Source organism: Doryrhamphus excisus, chromosome 23 (genome assembly GCF_030265055.1).
Source record: "Doryrhamphus excisus isolate RoL2022-K1 chromosome 23, RoL_Dexc_1.0, whole genome shotgun sequence".
In the NCBI taxonomy this organism is placed as follows: domain Eukaryota; kingdom Metazoa; phylum Chordata; class Actinopteri; order Syngnathiformes; family Syngnathidae; genus Doryrhamphus; species Doryrhamphus excisus.
This window is the reverse complement of record NC_080488.1, coordinates 11,874,017-11,895,275: the sequence shown is the minus strand read 5'-3', so window position 1 is coordinate 11,895,275 and position 21,259 is coordinate 11,874,017. Positions and strand designations below refer to the sequence as shown.

General features: G+C 41.2%; 1 protein-coding gene across 4 annotated transcripts; it reads left to right on the top strand.

The window, feature by feature from the left end:
• The first annotated feature begins 201 nt into the window (after window positions 1–201).
• Window positions 202–21,173, top strand: stag2b (STAG2 cohesin complex component b). Of its 4 annotated transcripts, none has more exons than XM_058063437.1 (34): window positions 202–303; window positions 2,143–2,269; window positions 2,360–2,441; window positions 3,956–4,099; window positions 4,212–4,308; window positions 4,699–4,775; window positions 4,897–5,101; window positions 5,575–5,726; window positions 6,685–6,758; window positions 6,837–6,960; window positions 7,264–7,362; window positions 7,489–7,568; window positions 7,732–7,839; window positions 8,174–8,285; window positions 8,378–8,495; window positions 8,592–8,695; window positions 9,371–9,463; window positions 9,550–9,639; window positions 9,808–10,011; window positions 11,051–11,121; window positions 11,241–11,328; window positions 12,368–12,448; window positions 12,518–12,610; window positions 12,729–12,903; window positions 14,444–14,583; window positions 14,724–14,825; window positions 14,935–15,083; window positions 15,346–15,474; window positions 15,550–15,776; window positions 16,278–16,497; window positions 17,155–17,262; window positions 17,338–17,464; window positions 18,247–18,324; window positions 19,587–21,173. In XM_058063437.1, exons 2-34 carry the CDS (start codon window positions 2,229–2,231, stop codon window positions 19,608–19,610), a joined length of 3,816 nt encoding a protein of 1,271 aa, XP_057919420.1. In that variant the 5' UTR covers window positions 202–303; window positions 2,143–2,228; the 3' UTR covers window positions 19,611–21,173. The 4 variants fall into 4 exon arrangements, with proteins under 4 accessions (XP_057919420.1, XP_057919419.1, XP_057919422.1 ...); XM_058063436.1 differs by having other exon boundaries at window positions 289–436; XM_058063439.1 differs by lacking the exon at window positions 202–303 and adding an exon at window positions 500–799.
• The last annotated feature ends 86 nt before the right edge of the window (window positions 21,174–21,259 follow it).

The following is a 21,259-nucleotide window of genomic DNA, read 5'->3' as shown; positions in this document are numbered from 1 at the left end:
CTCAATTTTTCTTACATATTTCTGAAAAAATATTTCAACTATTTAAATGTCACATTTGATTGATTGAAGAGCACAAATAAGAAAGCAGCATCATTTCATATTAAAAATGTGAGTTTTATTTCGCGTTTCCTGTATCGTTCCAGTTGTGGGGGGAGCAGCAGCAGACCTTGGGTGTAATACCAGTCGGTGGCCACTAGGTATCGCATCCTCGACGGTGTGTGGTGGCCGCTAGGTGGCAGCTCTGTACCAGGATTTCCTCCTCCCAGGTCGTCGAAACAACAAATTGAACTACGGAGCAAGCGGGTGAGAGAACGTCCGAAACCGCCTCTGACCGCGACTTTTAAACTGTTTTTACACAATTATAGCGAGTTTCAGGCGAAGGCTTGTCGATTGAGTTAAAGTTAGGAATCTGCCGGGACTATTATTTTTCAGCAAGGTAAGTTAGCTGTAAAATGGCGGAAAGCTATCTGGAACTTAGTTGATTTGTATTTTGCTAGCCGTATGCTAACCAGGCTAGCGCTCGTTGAGCCTAGAGCGCGGATGTCTGCCTGAGCCGAGTCGCCTCGTTAGCTCGCGGTGAGGGGGACTAGCGTTGCTCTGGTTGTTAGCAAGCTAGCGTACTAGATTCTTAGCACAATAACGCGAAATATAAAAGTCGGAACACAAAGAAATGTTTTGTTGTTTCGAATGACTTGGTTGCACTTCCTAATTATTGTAAACAGTGTTTGTTGCTTATGCAATACGGTACTGGAACTCCCGAGGCAAGATGGAGGACGCAAGGACGTGATGTTTTTTTTAGGTAACGCTAGCACATACTGTTAGCATGGCTAACCAATAGGAGTTGTTGTTCGTGAAATTCACAATTATTGACGGTTATTGCATTAAAGAGTGGGCTTTTAGATGACTTGTATGCCGAAAGACAACCATTGGATACGTTTGTTTTTAACACTAGTGTATTCTAGCTAATATTAGCATGCGATTGCACCGTCGAGCTTGCGTTGTTTTGTTATTATGGTCTTCCTATGATAAGGGCAGCAAACGCTGACTCGTTGTCGAAACAGCTTACACGGGGATTCAATGCAGAGTTTTACTCTCCGGTACATCGCTCCGGTGAGCACATTCTACTCTATCAGAGCCTCCCACAGCGACGCCAAAACCCACGGTTGCTAGCGGCGCTAGCACCAGCCGCGCACCGGTGTCAATTTTGACAGGAGCCGACGAAGAGCGCGGTGTTGTCGGCACTGTTGTAGGGAAAGCGGGCGGTAGTTTGCTGCACCGTTGACGTGGAAATCCTCAATGTGGGGCTTTGCAGCGCCGTGAAGACAAGACCCTCGTCTGTAGCTTCATGGTAGCAAGTTTATGAGATTCACTGACCGATTTGGCGCCACTTTTTTCCGTCAACACCCATTGAATCCCGTCATCTTGTCATGTAATATACACGCAGCAAACGAAGGAAACGCGCAACAACCTCGTCTGTATTTTGTTAATGTAAAGTTTTAGCTGTCAGCACATTGCAACATTGCCACATGTTTAGATATTGTATTCCTGTTATCTTACACCATTAATGCCACCATAAATGCATAACAGCCGCTGTGGGTCGTCTTGATTAATGCATTAATTCATTTCAATCGCCTCTTACTATGTCTGTCTGCACTGCATGTTGTCAACGCCGCTCAAAGTGGTACATAAGGGGTGTTTTGGCGCAATTCAGTTTAAAAAAAACAACTGTCAAGTCCTGTATATGACGGTAATTCAAAAGTTTCTCTGCGTCCTTGCATGTATATGCCACTTTTTCATACAGTAGCTACATGCAATAGATGTGGCCTGCAGTATCTTGTTGATGTTGGTAACCTGTTTTGATTGGTCGGGGGTTGAAAGGGGCGGGCAGTGAAGTTCCATATTTGGTCATAGAGGAAGACGGTCCAATCTGTCATGAGCCATAATTGTAAAGCAAAGGGGCTGAGAAAGAGGGAGCCAATGGTGAGAGTGCTCAGTGCCACAAGAGCATCTGTACCGCCCACTGTTACCATGTGAGGCAAGCTTTTCTTTCTAGGAGTATTAAAGTCAAATTTGGTTACTATGGGAAAATGTGTTTTTACCTGCATCATTATTTACTGTAATTTCTCTAATTAAATATTTCAGGTTTCATGCAACCTGACCTGTCCAGTTTTTTTCTGAGGATTACAAGCCAGTCATAAGTTGGAAGTTATCCAGAAGATGTTACAGAAATGATAGCACCAGAAATACCAGCAGACTTTCCCTATGCTCAGTAAGTGCAATCTGTTCAACTGTTGCAATGCTAAAGCTACATCAAATTGTTCATTTAAATTTCTGTTGTTTTTTTTAATCCCCACACCAGTGATACAGACACACAGTTCTCTTCAGACACAGACTTTTCTGAAGATCTAGATGGAAGGAGTTCAATTTCATCGAAAGGAAAGGTAAATAAAGCAATCAACTCTTTGGTACTCTGCTGGAATGTTCTTGAGTATTTTAGATGCCAAAGGAGCCAGTTGATTACAGGTGCTGCCTGTCTGCCATGGGTAAGAATTGCATGGGGGGTGCTAACTTTCCAATTTGCTGCAGGCGTTATATTCCATGTCTTCTTGCTCCGACTTTGCAAGCGAGGCGGCACAGAACACACATAAATGCACGTTAGTTTTTGTCAGGCAATGATTTTGATACTGACATTGGCTATCATTGAGCATAACCACACAATGACTCATGCATGCGTTAACTTAGTTTTACTTTCAATTGTGACATATATAGACATGATTTCACTCTTGGTAACATGTCGGCTGGTGGTGGTGTTTTTGTATTATTTTTTTGGTTAAAAAAAAGTGTCATTTGGAGCTGAAGTGGTCTCAACAAGGCTGGATCAGTGTCGGTCAGATTTTGCACGTGATTGTGCTGCTTAAACGTTATCATTGTTGCTCTCAAAGGTGCCCCCAGGGGTACACCAATTGTGATAGGGAGTATGTGAATAAAACAATTGCCAGCTAACACTCAAAAATTAAAAGTGCACCTGAATGCCTCTTGGCCCAAGGAGAATGGGGCAGAAAGGAGACGGTGCATGAAGTAGCTCAGAAATAAGTAAACTAATTATTGAGTACATTAACAGTTTAATCTTTGCAATTTCATTTATATTGGTGTTGCAATCCCTGCACAGTGCACTGGTGAAAACCTGTCACTGAGTGGGGATTCCCCCGAAAATGAGACTTTATTATAGGCTGTATGTATTTTTCTACTTCAGATACTGCTTTATCTTGATTGTTAAACTTTCCCCATCAATTTGTTATTAAATTAGTATTCAGATTTAAACCACAGCCTTTGAGTGGACTCAAATTCAAGCCATTCAAATGGAAGGTTGCCAACAACAAACTGGAATAAAATATATGTAGTATGATTACTTATCTATTTATTAATACTCATGTGGAACCATAGCAAAACATCACCATGCAAAATACGCATTTTTGACCCGAAAGTATAAAATTAAATAACTATAATGTATAATAATAAATCCAACAACAATGGAGACACTGAACTTAAGTGAACCAAGTGTGCTTTTACCTGGCTGTCTTCCAACCGTTCTACTCTTCAATAGGACACAACGATGGAATCTCTGGGGTTGTGAGCCGAGCTTGATCAAAATGTGTTGGTGATAGCAAATCTTATGGCACGTGTTGCTATTTTAATGCATTGATATGTACTTTACCACAACATTATAATGCTACCAGTACATCCTTCCAGATTGTTTACAAATTGCATAATGACTGTAGTAATATACCTGCAGTTGAAATAATGAAAAAAATGAGAGCATGAAGTGAGCAAAAACTAATTAAATTGGACATGTAAATCTAAAACATGACAGAGTTGAAAATAAGGAAGGTTTTTGTGTGAGGATTATTAGAGGGAAAAAGTGGCGCCTATTTTTGTAATATTGTTTTCCTTGTAGGGTGGAAAGAAGGGGAAGAAGGCAGCAGGAGACAAAGGCAAAGGAGTAAAGGGGGCAGGCCGGATAAATGGCCACCACCAGGAGAATGGCATGGAAAACATGATGCTGTTTGAGGTGGTCAAGCTGGGCAGGAGTGCAATGCAGGTGGGATTTTGCATATATCATACAATCTGTTGGGAAAAAACGTTTTGATTAGGTAGAAAACCATTGTATCTACCCCCCCTTTTTTTGACAAATGTTTGTCATTCTCCCGCAGTCTGTCGTTGACGACTGGATTGAGTCTTACAAACACGACAGAGATGTGGCACTACTTGATCTCATCAACTTCTTCATCCAGTGCTCAGGGTGTAAAGGTGGGTAAATCAGCGGGCTTACTGCACTACAACTCTGAGTGAAGCAAGTGCTCACTCATCGTGTAGTGGTTCACTCTGCGGACTACCATGCATAGTGAATTAGTATATGAAAATAGTCTACCGTGGAGTAGTTTGTCACTCTGCAGTTTTTGCGTGCTGAATACCACTCGGTTTTATTTGGAACATCCTGTATTGTGTGCTCATAACAATCCTTGTCATTTCAACATTTGTTTAATGTTGTGGTGTTGGTGACTACAGTTTTTTCAACTCCTCAACAAAAAGAGCTAATGGCTTTCATCGTCTTACAAATTGGCATACATTGCGGCTACACTCTATATTAGCATGTGCAGTTTAAAGGTCACCTGGATAACTTGACTTTTCCCGCAACAGGTGTTGTCAGTGGAGAGATGTTCCGCAACATGCAGAACTCAGAAATAATCAGGCGAATGACAGAGGAATTTGATGAGGTAATTTCACTTTTGATTGTATAACGTAGACCAAGTTAATAATTCAGTTACTAATAAGAAAAATACATTGACAATAACTGATTTTACATAACTGGTGTCTTTTGCTTTGTGGCCTCTGTAGGACAGCGGAGACTACCCTCTTACTATAGCAGGGCCTATGTGGAAGAAGTTCAAATCAAGTTTTTGTGAATTCATATCGGTCCTGGTGCGGCAGTGTCAATACAGTATCATCTATGATGAATATATGATGGACACGGTCATCTCGCTTCTCACCGGACTGTCCGACTCTCAAGTCAGAGCCTTCAGACACACCTCAACACTGGCAGGTAAGATTATTCGTGTTTATCCCAGTACTAGATGTATCATTGCTGTAAGATCGCCGACTTGCCAAAGCCGCGACTTTTGGAAAGTGCATGACTTTAAACACGCTGAATTTTGAGATATTTATTTTTTGGCATTCATGATTATCTTAATGTGGAGGAAAACAAATGTCTCGCCAGTAGTTTACCACACGCAGCCAGGCACACATTGCCCTTCCCCTCCCTTTTTTTCTCCCCACTCATAATTCAGACAGTCAGATATTTAAAACTCTTCACATATGCGCATTTCCCCACTCAGCTGTCAAAATAAATGTCAGCGCCTGTGACGTGAGCCACAACATGAACTGAAGAGCCACATGCGGCTCCGGAGCCGCGGTTTGCCGACCCCTGTCATAGACCAACCCAAGTTGGGAAGCATTTCAGAGAGCTTTTATGCGTCACGTTCTGATGTGAGCTGGTATCGTCTGTCTCTTGAGCAGCCATGAAGCTGATGACAGCCCTGGTGAATGTAGCTCTCAACTTGAGCATCAACATGGACAACACCCAGCGCCAATATGAGGCAGAGAGGAATAAAATGGTGGCCAAAAGGGCCAATGACAGGCTGGAGCTCCTATTGCAGAAGCGAAAAGAGGTAAGACAACAATATTTGATGATAGATGAAGTTGGAACTGATTTTCAGTAATCAGCATGTAAGCAGTTTAAAACAAATCTGACTAGTCAAACAATAAGTAGTTTTAAGTTAAAATATGCAGATCATTATTAAAAGAGAAAAAGCTGTTACTTTAAATTGCTTTGTAGTACACTTTCACTGTAAAGACTACATTCACAAAATGGATGTGGATACATAGAAACTATTCTATAACTACGTCATAAGGATTATTCTTCCTTAAGAAATACAGAGTTGCTTTACACAAAAGGAGGATTTTTGCATATTCTTGGTTTTATATTCTTTGCCAAAGAATTTGTATTTTTTTTTCTCTGCAGTGCCCTCATGTGTTTGTTTATGAAAAAGACAGACAGGCATAGGAAAGAATGTTGCTGCTGCTTTTTTTGTCCTAAGGCTCTCATACATATTGCTGTTGCCACATCGTCTGAAGCAGCTTTCACCACGTAGCACATTCTGGCACCTTAGTGCTCGAAATGAAATTACCCCCCCCCCCCCCCTCTTTCTTTTTTTAGTTAATGAAACCAATTTAAGTAGGAGGAATGTTTGTTTGGCACAGTCACTTTAGGTATGTGTGATTAGGCTGCCACACATAAGACGAAATCAGTGTGAATCATTTTGGTTTGTAACAGAAACTTTTTGAGCTGCAGCAATAAGGTAGGCGGTGGAAGCACATGCACCACGTTAGTGGCTAGTGTTATTCAACTAGCAGCTTCTGGTAACTGGGTTATATCCCAGCAGGTTCCACCTGGCATCCATCTGCTTTTTCACTGTGAAGCCTGACCACAGATCGTTGGCATATTGGCTGCTACATATGTGTCATTTTTATTCACGTTATGCTGCAGCACTCATGCCTGTTAATGCTTGCTTTTCTTTTTTCCCCCCTAGACGATTTCAGGTAATTTGTGTGTTCTTTTATTTTCAGCTCCAAGAAAACCAGGATGAGATTGAAAACATGATGAATGCAATATTTAAAGGAGTCTTTGTACATCGTTATCGGTATTACACCACATAATCAGCATCTTTTGTTTTGCTGCTTGTGTTGTAGTTTAATGAATAATTACGTTGTTTCAACAGTGACTCGATAGCAGAAATCAGAGCCATCTGTATAGAAGAGATTGGAGTGTGGATGAAACTCTATAGTGACGCCTTCCTTAACGACAGTTATCTTAAGTATGTTGGATGGACAATGCACGATAAGGTGGGTTAGGAAGCCAACTTACCTTTTTCAATTTACTCCAGCACAATCAATTTCTTTTGTTGGATTTACGTTGCATGAAAGGAAACATTGACCTCTTGATGTTTGTTTGTTTTTATACATTTGTGCCACTAGTGGTAACCATATTTACAATGCAATCAAATCAAACCACCTCTTAAAAGAGGGAAATGCAATTTTTGTTTTGTCTTGACCAGATGCTTCCTGTGTTGGTGTTTGACTTGTATTGATAAAAATGGCTGCAGTAACATCAATATTTTGTTGTGCTGTTATGTAATTTTTTTGTAGCAAGGTGAGGTACGTCTGAAGTGTCTGACAGCTCTGCAGGGTCTGTACTACAACAGAGAGCTCAATGCAAGGCTGGAACTCTTCACCAGTCGCTTCAAGGTCAGCGCCACCTGCTGGACATCTTAAATACAACACCTCAAACATATTTATTGAAGGCTGTGATGACATGTCTGATGGAGCTGACATAAATTTGCCTTTTGAATTTGTTTCTTTCCCCCTCCTCAGGATCGTATTGTCTCCATGACCCTTGATAAGGAGTATGATGTTGCAGTTCAAGCAATTAAGTTGCTCACTTTAGTTTTGAAGTAAGTTTGTCCCAGTTTTTCAGCACTTTGTCAGTGATAAATCAAATATAACTCAAGGACAACTCCTTGGACCTTGTTACAAAGTATTACATACAACACATAAAAGTCACTTGCTGCAACATTGTGCCCTTACTTGACTGGCTGGCGTTGTGTGTTTCTGCAGTAGTACAGATGAGGTATTGACTCCGGAGGACTGCGAGAGCGTCTATCATCTGGTCTACTCAGCACACAGGCCTGTCGCTATTGCAGCAGGAGAATTCCTCTACAAAAAGTATGTCAGACGTGAATTGAACTTTACACTGGCCAGATCATGTTCGAGATTCAGTTCTATTGTATCACCCAGGTTACATAATTCATATTATTTTGGTCCACTGTGTTGGACAACCACATCAGTGTAGAAAAACAGTCTTAAAGCTTTTAATCATGTTTTATAAAAGTTGTAACAGATGTTAGTGGTGTTACAAATCACATGCTGGCGTTATTTTGATTACAGCAAAAAGCTAAGTTCTGTGATCATTTCATGAGTCTTCTAGAGGACTAATTGATGGATTTGTGTTGTTTTTTTTGTGTGTGTTCCTAAAACACTGAATTTTATCAAATTAAAGATTGTTCAGCCAGCGGGAACCAGAGGAGGAAGGTGCACCCAAGAGGAGAGGCCGACAAAGTCCCAATGCCAACCTCATCAAGACCACTGTCTTCTTCTTCCTGGAGAGCGAGGTACAGTTGAGTTTTGGTTCTCTTATCTCTCTTTTTGATTGACTCCAAACTATAAAGTTACTCACCCATAATGTGTATTTACATGTCTTTAGCTCCATGAACATGCAGCCTACTTGGTGGATTCTCTCTGGGAGTGTGGTGCTGAGCTACTGAAGGACTGGGACTGTATGACCAGTTTACTCTTAGACGATCCAATGCCAGGAGAGGAAGGTATGACACAAACCTCTTGCCAACCTCTTGTATTACCAAGAAGCGGTATGGAGCAAATGTAGTCATTGATGAATTGTTTTTGTGTGGCTTTTGTAGCTCTGACTGACAGACAAGAGACAGCTTTGATTGAAATCATGCTGTGCACTGTACGCCAGGCTGCTGAATGCCACCCGCCTGTTGGAAGAGGCACCGGGAAACGGGTAAGGGTCACATTATAGAACTCTTAACGCAATGGCCGCACGAACACGGGTATTTTCAAAAATGCGCATTTCCCCACTCTGCCATTAAAGAAATCTCCATCTACACGAATGGAGCAAAAAAAAATCTGTCCACATATAACACATTCATCAGCTGTCATGCACATTTTTGTTCAATCTGAAGCTTGAAAAAGCAACCACAGCTGACTTTGTTTCCACGTCACAATGCATCCGTTAATAAATATAGAGCGATATTAGATGTACTATGTTGTATATTATTTAAAACCAGTTCTTGCTTACATGGAGACCAGGAGGAAACATTTTGAATGTTTTAACAACCTGTGTGCATTAAGAAGCACACAACGCTCACATTTGCACATGCATGTCTACAGTAGCATGAAATAAAACCATCCATTTGTGTTCTGTTGTTAAATAAGATTTCTAAACAGGAGATTGGACAATTTTTTATGACACAAACTTTAATATTCTTCCAAAGTCGTCCACTTACAGTAAATTAACCACCTCTAAAAACTGCAATTACATTAATAATAGTCACACGCAGACATTAAAAAGTTGACTGCTGAGCTCATTTGAATGCAGATGATTTACTGTGTGGGTGTGTAAATGTACATACATATTATAATTTAATCATGTACTGATTTGCATTTGCATGTTCAGGTGATGACAGCAAAGGAAAGGAAGACTCAGCTTGATGACAGAACCAGAATGACAGAGCTATTTGCTGTGGCTTTGCCCCCTCTGCTGGCCAAGGCATGTCATTTCTTTTCTTCATCCTGTTAGCTTATACAGCATTAATTCTTCTGAAAATATCATTATGTTGAATGTTTATCTTATAGTATGCTGTGGATGCCGAGAAGGTGACCAACTTGTTACAGCTTCCTCAGTTTTTTGACCTGGAAATTTATACCACAGGACGTCTGGAGAAGGTCAGCCACACTTTCTTGTACTTTGATTTTACAGTTGCACAACATTAGAAGTGAACAGTGTATTATATTTATATGACATCTTTTGAATGACTTATATTTGTATTTTTGTTGGATTGAATTGGATTTTTTACCTCATCTTTTCTGTTTGCCTTTTACTGTTGATCACAGCACCTTGAAGCCCTACTCCGCCAAATCAGAGAAATAGTGGAGAAGCACACAGACACTGAAGTCTTGGAGACATGTTCCAAGACCTACCATGCCCTCTGCAGCGAGGAGTTCCCAATATTTAACCGGGTCGACATTGCCCGCTCGCAGCTGCTGGATGAGCTGGTGGACAAGTTCAACACGCTGCTGGAGGATTTTCTACAAGAGGTAGGAGTGACAGGGGTGACAAATTTGTCGTTATTTATTATGCGATGACTCGATTTGATTATCATGCCAGTCCTACTTGAACTGGATGATGAGGGGAAGAGCCATGTGGAAGCCGTTTCATTCTAGTTTGTGACAAACGTAACTTGAAAGTGTGGCTGGTTAGAGCTGTATACTTGCTGACTTGAACTCTATTGTGGTCTTCAGCAGCAGTTATAGTCAGCATTACACACACTTTCAGTTATGCGTCTCCGTTGAACCATTTCCCCTGCAATCTGTGTTAACTCAGGAACCTTTGCATTACGATCCTATTGCAACAGATGCTGCCATCATACTTTGCTGCGAGTTATTTCAATTTTTGTCGCCTTCTTAATCAAAGTTCTGGTACTTTCAACTCCACTCAGAAATACACAATGTGATTGAATGCCTCATTAGCGCATGGCGCGATGCTTGGAAGGAGGAAGGAAGGAGACTGATGAGTTGAACAATGTGTTCATTGTTCTGTGAAGAAAAAACAGCCGCAACAGACATAATAAAGATCATTAAGGGATTCCCTGGTTATAGTGGCGCAACTCTAAAAGGACCAGTAGTCACTAATGTGCGGATGCTTTGTTCAAACAGTGTGCACACAAACAGTGTGCTGTTTGGATGTATGAATACTGAGGCATTTATGGGGAAATTAGTCGAAAACCGAGGTTCCACTGTATTCTTAAGCTCACAAAGAATGTCTTAATATTGTTTATGTAAGGCTTCGTGTCATTATAATTGGCACATTTATCTTGAGGGTTATTTGTGTAAAGGTTATTAATAATCATTACCATATTTTACACTCTGAATGCCAAATTACAGCGAACCTTGCATGGCAGCGGTATTTTTCATGTAAGACAGTGTAATGACTATAATGCAAACGCAAATACAACAGTGCTATTTCTGAAGCCATTTGTTGTCCTAATTAAGTGTGACGCATACGTAATATATAACAGGTGTCAAGCATGTTTTGTTGTGTATGATTGACTAAAGGAAATGGCATTTCCCTTTCCAGGGTGAAGATTCTGATGAAGATGATGCTTATCAGGTTTTGTCAACTCTAAAGAGGATCACAGCTTTTCACAAGTACGGAATATTTTTCTTCCCCAAGCGACTTGATTGCTCCTGTTTGTATTCTCGTCTATCCCATGAATGATGTGTTCAAGCGTATTTGGTTGAGTTTGTCTGTTTTATGTGTCTTGCAGTGCACATGATCTATCTGGTTGGGATCTCTTTACAAGCAACTTTAAGTTGCTCAACACAGGCATAGAGAATGGAGACATGCCCGAACAGGTGAATTCAAAACACTTTAATATACAGTGGTGTGATATTTATAGTCTCTCTGGTATCTGGCGGGGAAAAAACGATCAGGAAACATTAATGCATCATTTACAAAATTACAAAAATGAAACTCTGGGCACTCTCAGACCTTCAACCTCAGACCTCTACCAGCTCACGAGTCCTGAAGCGATTGTCATTGGCCAGTAAGGGCCAATTTGAGCTTGGTGACTCCACAAACCTTGTGCAAACACTCAAACACAAACATAGGTTACAGTAAAAAAGAAAGTTATTGATGCCCACAATGTCAGGGTGGGCAACAACTCACCTACACCTCGTGAGGGGGAACTGTGCAGGTCAAGATGAGATCTAGAAGACCAGGGAGAGACTGGTCAGAAAGGTAAAAATCAAAACCCACATTTGACTTCAAAACAAACTGAGGAGTGGTGGTGCGCCCTTCCACTGTGTGGTGATACTTGCACAAACAAGACCTTCAAGGAAGAGTCTGCAGAAGAAAACGTTACCTGCGTACTCATCATAAAATACAACTTTTGAAAAAGCACCTACTTTTGGAAACAAGTGCTGTGGACTGATGAAGTTAAAATAGAACTCTTTGGCCACAATAAGCAAAAGTATGTTTGGAGAAAAAAAGCATTTTCATGAAAAGAACAAAATATGAGGGTGCATCCATCATGTTTTGGGGTTGTGTTGCAACCACTGGGACAGGAAGCTTTGCCCCGGCGGAGGGAACAATGGTTCCATTAAATACCTTCAGCATCTGTAAAAAAGCTGAAGCTGAAAAGAAGTATGGGTTCTACAACAGGATAATGATCCTAAACATACCTCAAGAAACGCAAGCTGTCCACACAGTCTCCAGACTTAAACATCATTGAAAATCTCTGGGCACATGCAAGACGAACCTAGACTGTTCCCCATATACCAGAGAGACTCTGAATATGAATATAGTAGATACATACACTTGCACACAACTGTAAATCAATCATTTCAATGTGCGGGGGGTTTACAATGGTATGTGGTTTATTTTGTGGAGCAGATAGTCATCCATTCACTGCAGTGCACGCACTATGTCATCCTGTGGCACTTGGCCAAGTCATCTGAAGGCAGCTCTCGAAAGGTGAGTCCGGCCGCACCGTACTTCTTTGAAGCACGGCTGTAATGCTAAACACCTGTTTGAACTTTTCAGGATGACATGGTGACCTTGAGGAAACAGATGAGGGCCTTCTGTATGATGTGTCAGCGGTACCTCACCAATGTCAACACCGCCGTCAAAGAACAGGTGACATTTCGTCAAATATCTGTCATAGCATGTGCTACCAAATTATGCCGTTAATTGTTTATTTTTCAAGGGCTCCTTTTGTCGAGTTAAGCATGTGTTTTTTTCTCATTCACTGCAGGCATTCACCATCCTTTGTGACCTCCTGCTCATCTTCAGCCACCAGATGGTGTCTGGAGGCAGGGAACACCTGGAGCCTTTAGTCTATTCCCCAGAGGATTCGCTTCAGTCTGAACTGCTCTCCTTCATCCTGAATCATGTCTTCATAGACCAGGATGATGATACCAATAGTACAGGTGAATGTACTTACTTTGTCCTTGCTGTGATAACTACTGCTGTCCAACTACTGGCATTTTTCAATGTTGCTGTCAGCAGGAAAGATTTTAGTTTTGCCACTTGGGCTTTGATGGTAATTATGCTTCACAGCTCACACTCGTATTTAGAGACAAGCATACTACCACCTGAGCCATTCCGTCCCGCGAAAGAATTACATGAACGTTCCTTTCAGTTCAAAACACAGCCACCTTTGGAATTAGCTAATCTAATTGTATTCACAGCACTTCACGTTTTCTACCTTCTATGTAACAGCCTTATTCCAAAATGAATGTGTAATTGTCAAAATTCTACACATGTCCCAAATGTGTAGAATTTATTTTTTTTGTTTTCTAATTTAGTATAAAAAAAACAACTAAGAAGTCACATGTATTCATATTGAGAAAAATTAAGTTCCATTTTGGAATGAGGTAGCAACATAACAAAATGTGGAAGAAGTGAAGCGCAATGAATACTGTCTGGATGCACTTTATTTAAATTTGGCAGATACGTCAAGAGCACTGTTTCATATACAACACAGCTGCACAAAACATGTTTGCATTATGTTACTAGTGGAGGTGACCTCAAGATCACAAGTGAGACCACTTTTAAAAGTTAGTTTGGTCACTCTCACCAGCGGTTCAATTTTTATTATCTTTGGTCTGGATGGCAACAGACATGGCCAGAGGCGTTTTGTTTTTCCAAACACCGATACAGCCTATTCTTGTGAAAGTGATATGTCCTACTGCCTTAAAGCAGTTTCTCCAAAGAGTCGGGAGAAGACCTGATTAGATTTTGGGGAGATCAAAGTCACTGTGACCTCTCTTAATTCCGTCTCTAACCTATTAATTTCTGGAACACCTGAAGGAAATTTTCTGACATCTGGAACAGGGCAAAATAACAACTATTTGGCCGCAAATAAGAAACAAATTAATGCATGTGCACATTATTTCCGCTGAAAGAAAAATGTTAATTCATGACATATGTCTAAAGGTTTTATGATAGATTCACCCCTAAAAATACTTTATGAAACGTTTCCATTGGTAAATGATCTTTGGAAAAACTCTTTTGTTTGTTTTTGTTTTTTCCAAGGAAAAAAATCTTTAAAAGAGTGACCTAGGCCAAGTTGCAGCAGCACAACATACAACAATTAACATCCAAACATATGACAGACAGAGTTTACATGTACATACATTAAAACAGTGGATCATAAAGTTAAATAAAACATTTACAACCACCACAGCTTTTCTCCAAACTTTCTAACCAGGATTTAAGTGTTCAGAGAGACCAGCTCACTAACAGACAGCATAGTTTGGAACTGATTCCATTCTGAGGGGCCAGTGAACTGAAAGACCTTTTTTCTTGATTCGGTTCTAACCCTGGGGACTGAGAGGAGGAACGGCTCTTGTGAGCGTAAACTCTTAACTCCTAGTAGGTTTGCTCGTCATGTGTGACTGTAGATATGATGGAAACAGACGTGATAGTGTAATGAAAACTAATATTTGTTTTTGGTTTTTGTATCAGATGGCCAACAGGACGATGAGGCTGTGAAGATTGAAGCTTTACACAAGAGGAGAAACCTCCTTGCTGCCTATTGTAAACTCATCATCTACTGTGTGGTAGAAATGAAAACCGGCGCTGACATTTTCAAACAGTACATGAGGGTTAGTTTGTTTTTCCTCTTGGACATTATCATTTTCTTCTCCCCGGTCTGCTTTGCTACTTGCAGTTATACAACTAAGCTGACAAAAACAACAGTGTGGTCATTATAGCAGCTTGAAATGTATATATGTTGTTTTTACAGTATTATAATGATTATGGCGACATCATCAAGGAAACGATGAGTAAGACCCGGCAAATCGACAAGATTCAATGTGCCAAAACCCTCATCCTCAGTCTTCAGCAGGTCAGTGCTCAAGAGTTGTGCTCAATGTCACATGGTCATTCAGCAGCGCTCCATTGGCCACTTGGACCACAGCATTAAAATTGTTAATGTGTCTGTTTTGTCCGGTTAGCTTTTCAATGAAATGCTGTCAGAGCTGGGCCACGGCTTTGATCGCTCATCATCTGCTTTCTGTGGAATCAAAGAGTTAGCCCGTCGGTTCTCTCTCACGTTTGGCCTGGACCAAGTCAAAACCAGAGATGCCATCGCCATGCTGCACAAGTGAGACCTTCTCATTGTTCCCCTTACGCTTCTGGACTTGCAAGTAATAAGATGTAATGTAAATGCAGCTGGCTATACAAAGTAGATGACTTGCATCGGGTTGCGACTTGATTTTAGTGTGGATTTGACATTGAGTTGTGTTTTCTTGACGCTGTATATTCCACAATACAATTTGCAGCATCAATTGCTTCATTCAAGTCCATCACACCATCCTTTTTTCCAGCTCACATTTTCCTCTTCTGCATGTCTGTTCCTTTCATAGGGATGGAATTGAGTTTGCTTTTAAGGACCCAAGTCCCCAGGGAGAAGGAGGCCCTCCCCTCAACCTGGCTTTCTTAGACATCCTCAGCGAGTTCTCCTCCAAGCTGATGAGACAAGACAAGAGGACTGTGTAAGTTTGATGACGTTTTTTATACTGCTTATTGACTAACTGCTAACTAACGGTTACAATCCTATGTCTCCACAGCCACATGTACTTGGAGCGTTTCATGACGTTCCAGATGGCACTGCAGCGAGAGGACTGCTGGCTCCCCCTCATTTCATACAGGAATTCCCTGCAGGCTGGCGGTGATGACGACACAATGTCAGTGATGAGTGGCTACTCCAGCAGAGGCTCCTCTGTTCGTTCCAAGAAGACCAAGGCTCCTGCTGCGACAGCTGGAACTTCTGCAGCCAAGAGGAAGCTACCAGAAGGTACAAAACATTTGGAAGTCAATAGAAACTAAAGAAGAAATGATTTCTGTGCATCTCTTAACACCAAGAAAAAGCTGCGTCACAACATTTCAATGTAGTGGACCACAGATACTGGTATGATGGTACAGTTAAAGCCCAGAAAAACAAAAGTGTCTTCCAACTGTTCCAATGTGTTCCAAGCATCTTGGCTCAACCAATCAAGCTGATGGGCAAAAACATAAAACAACAGATGGTGGGAGCCTTCTAATTATCACAATTTCCACTTCATTTCATCAACAACCCAGCAAAATCTAATTCAGAGCTACTTCACCTCAGGCTGTGGTATTAGTCACATTTGGAACAAATTGGTATCACCACAGATTCCCCCCCCCCCCTCTGTATTCACCAAAATCCAAATTGTGAGCCATCTGCTTGAAGTAGAATATGCGAAGCTAGCCTAAAACTGGTGCCCATGTTTCCTGTATGTACTTTATTCCTGACAATACGTCTCCTCCCTTCCAGAGGAGAGCAGTAGCAGTGAGGTGTGGCAGCAGGGGATTCAGACACCAGTCATGATGCCGTCCCCCCACCTTACCTCCACCGCCATGCGAGAGCCTAAAAGGGGTCGCGATGACAGCTACATGGGTGTCTACCCCCTTCCTCACGAGCAGCAACAGCCCCACCAACACCCACAACACCATCAACAGGCACCTCAGCACCACCAGACACCAATGGATTACAAGTATGTGTATCTATATGTGGCTGACTGGAACCAAATGTCACAGGGATTGGAATTCAAAAAGAATGGCTTGGCACATTAGCCCTTTACTATTCTGATGGCTTGCTACGATTTCCATGAAACTGGGGTTTTGTGTACCAAGGAGTCTTATACATCGTTGTAAAGCTTACTTTTCAAATCCCCTTTAAAAACAGTGGGCAGGATTAGCCCTTTTTCCCCGCCTCTTTTAAATTTTACCATTTAAAATCTTAATAAAACATAGAATCTACAAACATTTTCCAGAGGGCATTTTATGTTACTTCATTTATTCATTTTGAGCTGTCTTGCATTTAAAACCACAGTAGCATCTTTGATTTATATTTTCTCTTTTCAATAATTCCTGTGAATTTCCTTGAATGCTCATACCCCCGTTCTCATTTCTTAAGTGCATATTGGTCCGGCTCCAGACCCATTCTTCAATTCCATGTAGAGCTTATTCTAAGACTGGGATTACAATTTAAGTGTGAATCTCAGCTGCCTGCCAAGTGGTCTTCTAGAAACAGTGACTGATGTGTTTTAAACCTTCACGTTTTATTGATATTGATGTTGCCAGTGAGGCATCCAAACTGTATTTGTAGATAATTGTTGCACACTAACGGCTGATTGATGTCATTATTCTAGTTCCCAGGTGACGTGGATGCTGGCCCAGAGACAGCAGGAAGAGGCTCGTCAGCAGCAGGAAAGAGCCATGAACTACGCCAAGCTCAGGACCAATCTGCAGCATGCTATGTAAGACGTGCACCCCGTGGCACATCCTGTTTGTACACTTGTCGTCAATAACCACACACTGTTGCCCGTGTGCAGACGTCGTGGCACCGGCCTTATGGAGGAAGATGAAGAGCCAATTGTGGAAGATGTGATGATGTCGTCTGAGGGTCGCATGGATGACCTGAACGAAGGCATGGACTTTGATACCATGGACATTGACCTGGTGAGAACCTCCAACCTGAACTGCCGCATTCCAATTCATTTTTCAAGGTTTTTTTGTCTTGTGCCTGGAGGTCGCCAGGAAGGCTGATACTATAAAGTGCTAGATATAATTCATAAACCTTTTTTGAACACCGCATGAGCAAATACTTGCCGACTGACTCTAAGGAAGGCACCTCAAACACAGCCCAGGCTCCTTGAGGCAGCCGTCTGCCTCGACCAATTGGTTAATATAGAGGGACAGAAGGTAGCTGGAGTTAAAGGAGGATAGCGGAGTGGAGTGTAGAGAGTGAAGTGGGGTTGAGTGAGCATCACAACTGCATGGTGCAGCTTCCCATTGGCCTTTGGCGACGGTTTCGGTTCATTTCATGTTTTTAATGAGCCAGACAAAAGGTTTCAGTCAGTCAGATGGTTGATTTGTTCGGCCTGCACCAGTTATTACGGAGCGTCTTGTGTCCGTTTTTGAATGTCATTTAATGTGAGAGAAGTAAAACTGATCATCAAAAAGATTTTTTGGCCGAGTGTAAAAGGGCCTGTGTGTGTGCTTTGTTTAATGAAACATTGTGTTGACAGAGCATTACGGTGTCATGACCAATTTATTTGACAGTTTACAGCCACTCCACAAAAGCATGCGTGATGAGTGTAAAAGCAGAACTAAATGTAATGTCAAACATATGCGGAACACGCATGCCAAATGTCAAGTTGATTTCTCTATGTCTCGTAGCTCAAGGAACTTCTCAATGGAATGTATTTCTTTTTTAACATGCGTATCATCTTCTCTTCTAGCCACCATCTAAAAATCGGCGTGAGAGGTCTGAGCTCAAGCCGGACTACTTTGACCCCGCTTCGATCATGGATGAGTCGGTATGTAATACTTCCTACATGTTAAATGTCACACATGCTGCAAAGCAGTATGGGCTGTTGTGACTGGTCCAACACTTGGCCCGGTGGTGACTACATGACTTGTATGGAAGGTCTTTGTACCAGTTCAGCTATCCGAGCGCTCCAAATTCCTTGTGGGGTTTGTTCTTACACTCGGCCTTGATGTTCAGGTCAGATACCAGCCGACATGTTGAAGTTGTGTGTCCAGTTATTCACTGCTAGACATAACAAAAGTGAAAAACATTTCTCTATATCGTACCGACTCGTGTCTTATTTGGTTGGCCATTTGTTCAACGACGAACAGAGCAGCACGGTGGAGCATGTGGGTTGCATGTCTGCCTCGCAGCCAGCCAGCTGGCTGGGTTTGCATCAGTTAAAAAACATGCGTGTTTATAGGTTTGAATGCTGGTGCATGTCAGTACAATAGAATACAGTAGATGCCTGCTTTTAGGAGGGGTTGCACTCCAGGACCACCAGCGAATAGCAAATATTTGTCAGGTATTCATGCGCCCATGACATTTCACAGTTGACTTTCTCCTCTCATTTTGGATCAACATTTGCAATAAAAGTGAGTGTTGAAATTTATTAGTTTAGATTCCGCTTCAGATGCCTCCAATCTCTCTTCTATATGCTTCACACACATTTTAAGAATGTATTGTCCATGTACTGGTATGGGTTTGATTCTCCGCTTGGACATCTCTATGTGGAGTTTTCATGGACTCCAAATTGTCCATGGAATGGTGGCTTGTCTACTGTAAATGGCTGGCGATCAGTCCAAAGACAGCTGGGATAGGCTCCAGCATACCCGCGACCCTGAAGAGTACAGAGTGCACAACACCCAGTAGCAAATACAACAGCACACATTAAACAGAGTGACGAATGACACACCAGTAATACACCACAAGGACGTAGAACACAATGCATGTTCATACAAATTTTATAAGTGTCATTTTTTTTAACTAATTAAAATTCTACAAGGGTGAAATCACTTTCTATGTTAGACTCTGTATTTGTCTTGCCACGTCGGCAGATGATTTGAAGTGGAGTGCATATTATTTAAGATAAGCAAACTAAAAAGTTGATCTAGTTTTTCCATGTTTTAAAATGTGCTATTACTATTCTAATCTTCTCTGGAAAGCATTTTTTGATATTTTGAATCCCAACATGGCAGCCTTTTCCCTCCCAACGTGATGGTTTTTCTTTTAAAGCGGTGAAAAGCATCATTTTTGTGTTCCTTCTTGCAGGTCCTTGGAGTGTCCATGTTTTAAACTCCTATCCAGATGATTTTCAAGCTGGGATACGAGAAGAGGAGCTTTGTATTTAAAGAGAATTTTAGATGCGAAAACAAGTGTGTTTTCTGTAAGAAAAAGCAAAAATGACAAAAAAAAACCAAGAAGTTTGGGCTTGTACTCCACGTGGACCAATGATGAGCCACACTCAGTGTTGCTTTGCTCAGAGAGGACTTGAAATCTATACTTTTCTAATCTTGGGTAAGCTCTTCCTGTTGGGCCACTTCCAACCCTATTTTGAAATCCACAATAGCATCTTCCCCAATTTGACTTTCTTTGCCTTTCCCCCCCCACTCCCAACAGTGGATGGATTGGTGTGTTTTTAATTTAAGAAATATTCATTTGTTTTCTGTCTAACCCTTTTTCCAACGTAGTAAGTTACCAGGTGTGATGTAGTAATTTATAAACGGACTGTAGTAGCTTGCCTGTACTGTGTTAGCCACGTGGACGGAGGTCTTTCTGTTTGTTGTCTTTAAGTTGAGGTCCTCATAACCACTGGTGGTTCAGATGATGTAGAAACAATCCCAGTCTCAACGCTCCACGCTCGACAAGTAGTACGTCTTAGAGCTTACCCCAAGATCTGGACCACTCCTTAACCATCATCCGCTAAGAGGAACGTTCAAAGTCCAATTCATTCTTCTCTTACAATCTAGCAGCATCATGTCAAAATGGGTATCGTACATTTTAAATAAAAAAATCTATATGAATCGGTGCTGATTTTTATATATGTGCTTTGCTTCTTTTCAACCTTCAGTCACACCAATGTAAGAAAAAATGAAAGCATGTCAAAAACCATGCGGCCAGGAAGATTTTTAGATTTGTATTTTTACCTTTTTTTGCTTTTTTCTTCCCTCCCCTTTTAATGTATTGGGGTTTCTACCTTCTTTCCTAATGTGTAAATTAGTTTGGATAAAACGAATGAAATTCAGCTTTAAAGATTTTCTCAACTTGACTCGTGTCTCACACACACACACACACACACACACACACAAAGAAATCTAATCTGTGAAATGATTAAAGACAAGTAATTGAGCAGCGCCGTGGCAGCTAGACGACAGCTTAGATTTTGACACCCACTCGTTTGAATGGACTGTTTTGTCTTCTTTTGTAGTCATTCCATGCTTGAGCCTTAAACATGCTTCTCCTGTCGCGCTAAATCTTCCATGTCAGCAGAGTGGCCATGTTTAAAGGTGCATCGTCGGCTTCTTAGAACAAGACATGAGGTGGTCAAATGTCATGTGATTACGTAGATGAGCAGCCTATCTGTGTTTTGCCTAATTATTTTATGTAAGTAAAAACTCAATTCTTTTAAGGACAAAGAACTGTTTATTGTTTGTTGCGTACCACTACATATGGTATAAATCCTTATTAGATCATGTGTATATATTCAAATTTTAATTTCTTTCCTTTTTGGCCATTTTATTTTGTGCTTTTGTTTCTGCACTCTTGCCTACACCCTAAGTTGTCTATTCTCCCACTCTGTTTTCTGATTTGTACTTGTCTGGAGACAGTAACTTTTGAATAAAAATCAACACATTTCAACTGTGCAACTCAATAATTTAGTAGCCATTACAATTCATTTGGAGTGAACATGTGCTTTTCTATGTTGAATGTATATCTTCTGGTGG

Bases quoted from the DNA above. Each gene is read 5' to 3' on its own strand.
- stag2b (XM_058063437.1), top strand. From the start codon at position 2,229: ATGATAGCACCAGAAATACCAGCAGACTTTCCCTATGCTCA. The intron at 7,363-7,488 runs GTCAGCGCCACC...CCCCCTCCTCAG, and splicing joins TCTTCACCAGTCGCTTCAAG to GATCGTATTGTCTCCATGAC. The intron at 11,329-12,367 runs GTGAATTCAAAA...TTTGTGGAGCAG, and splicing joins ATGGAGACATGCCCGAACAG to ATAGTCATCCATTCACTGCA.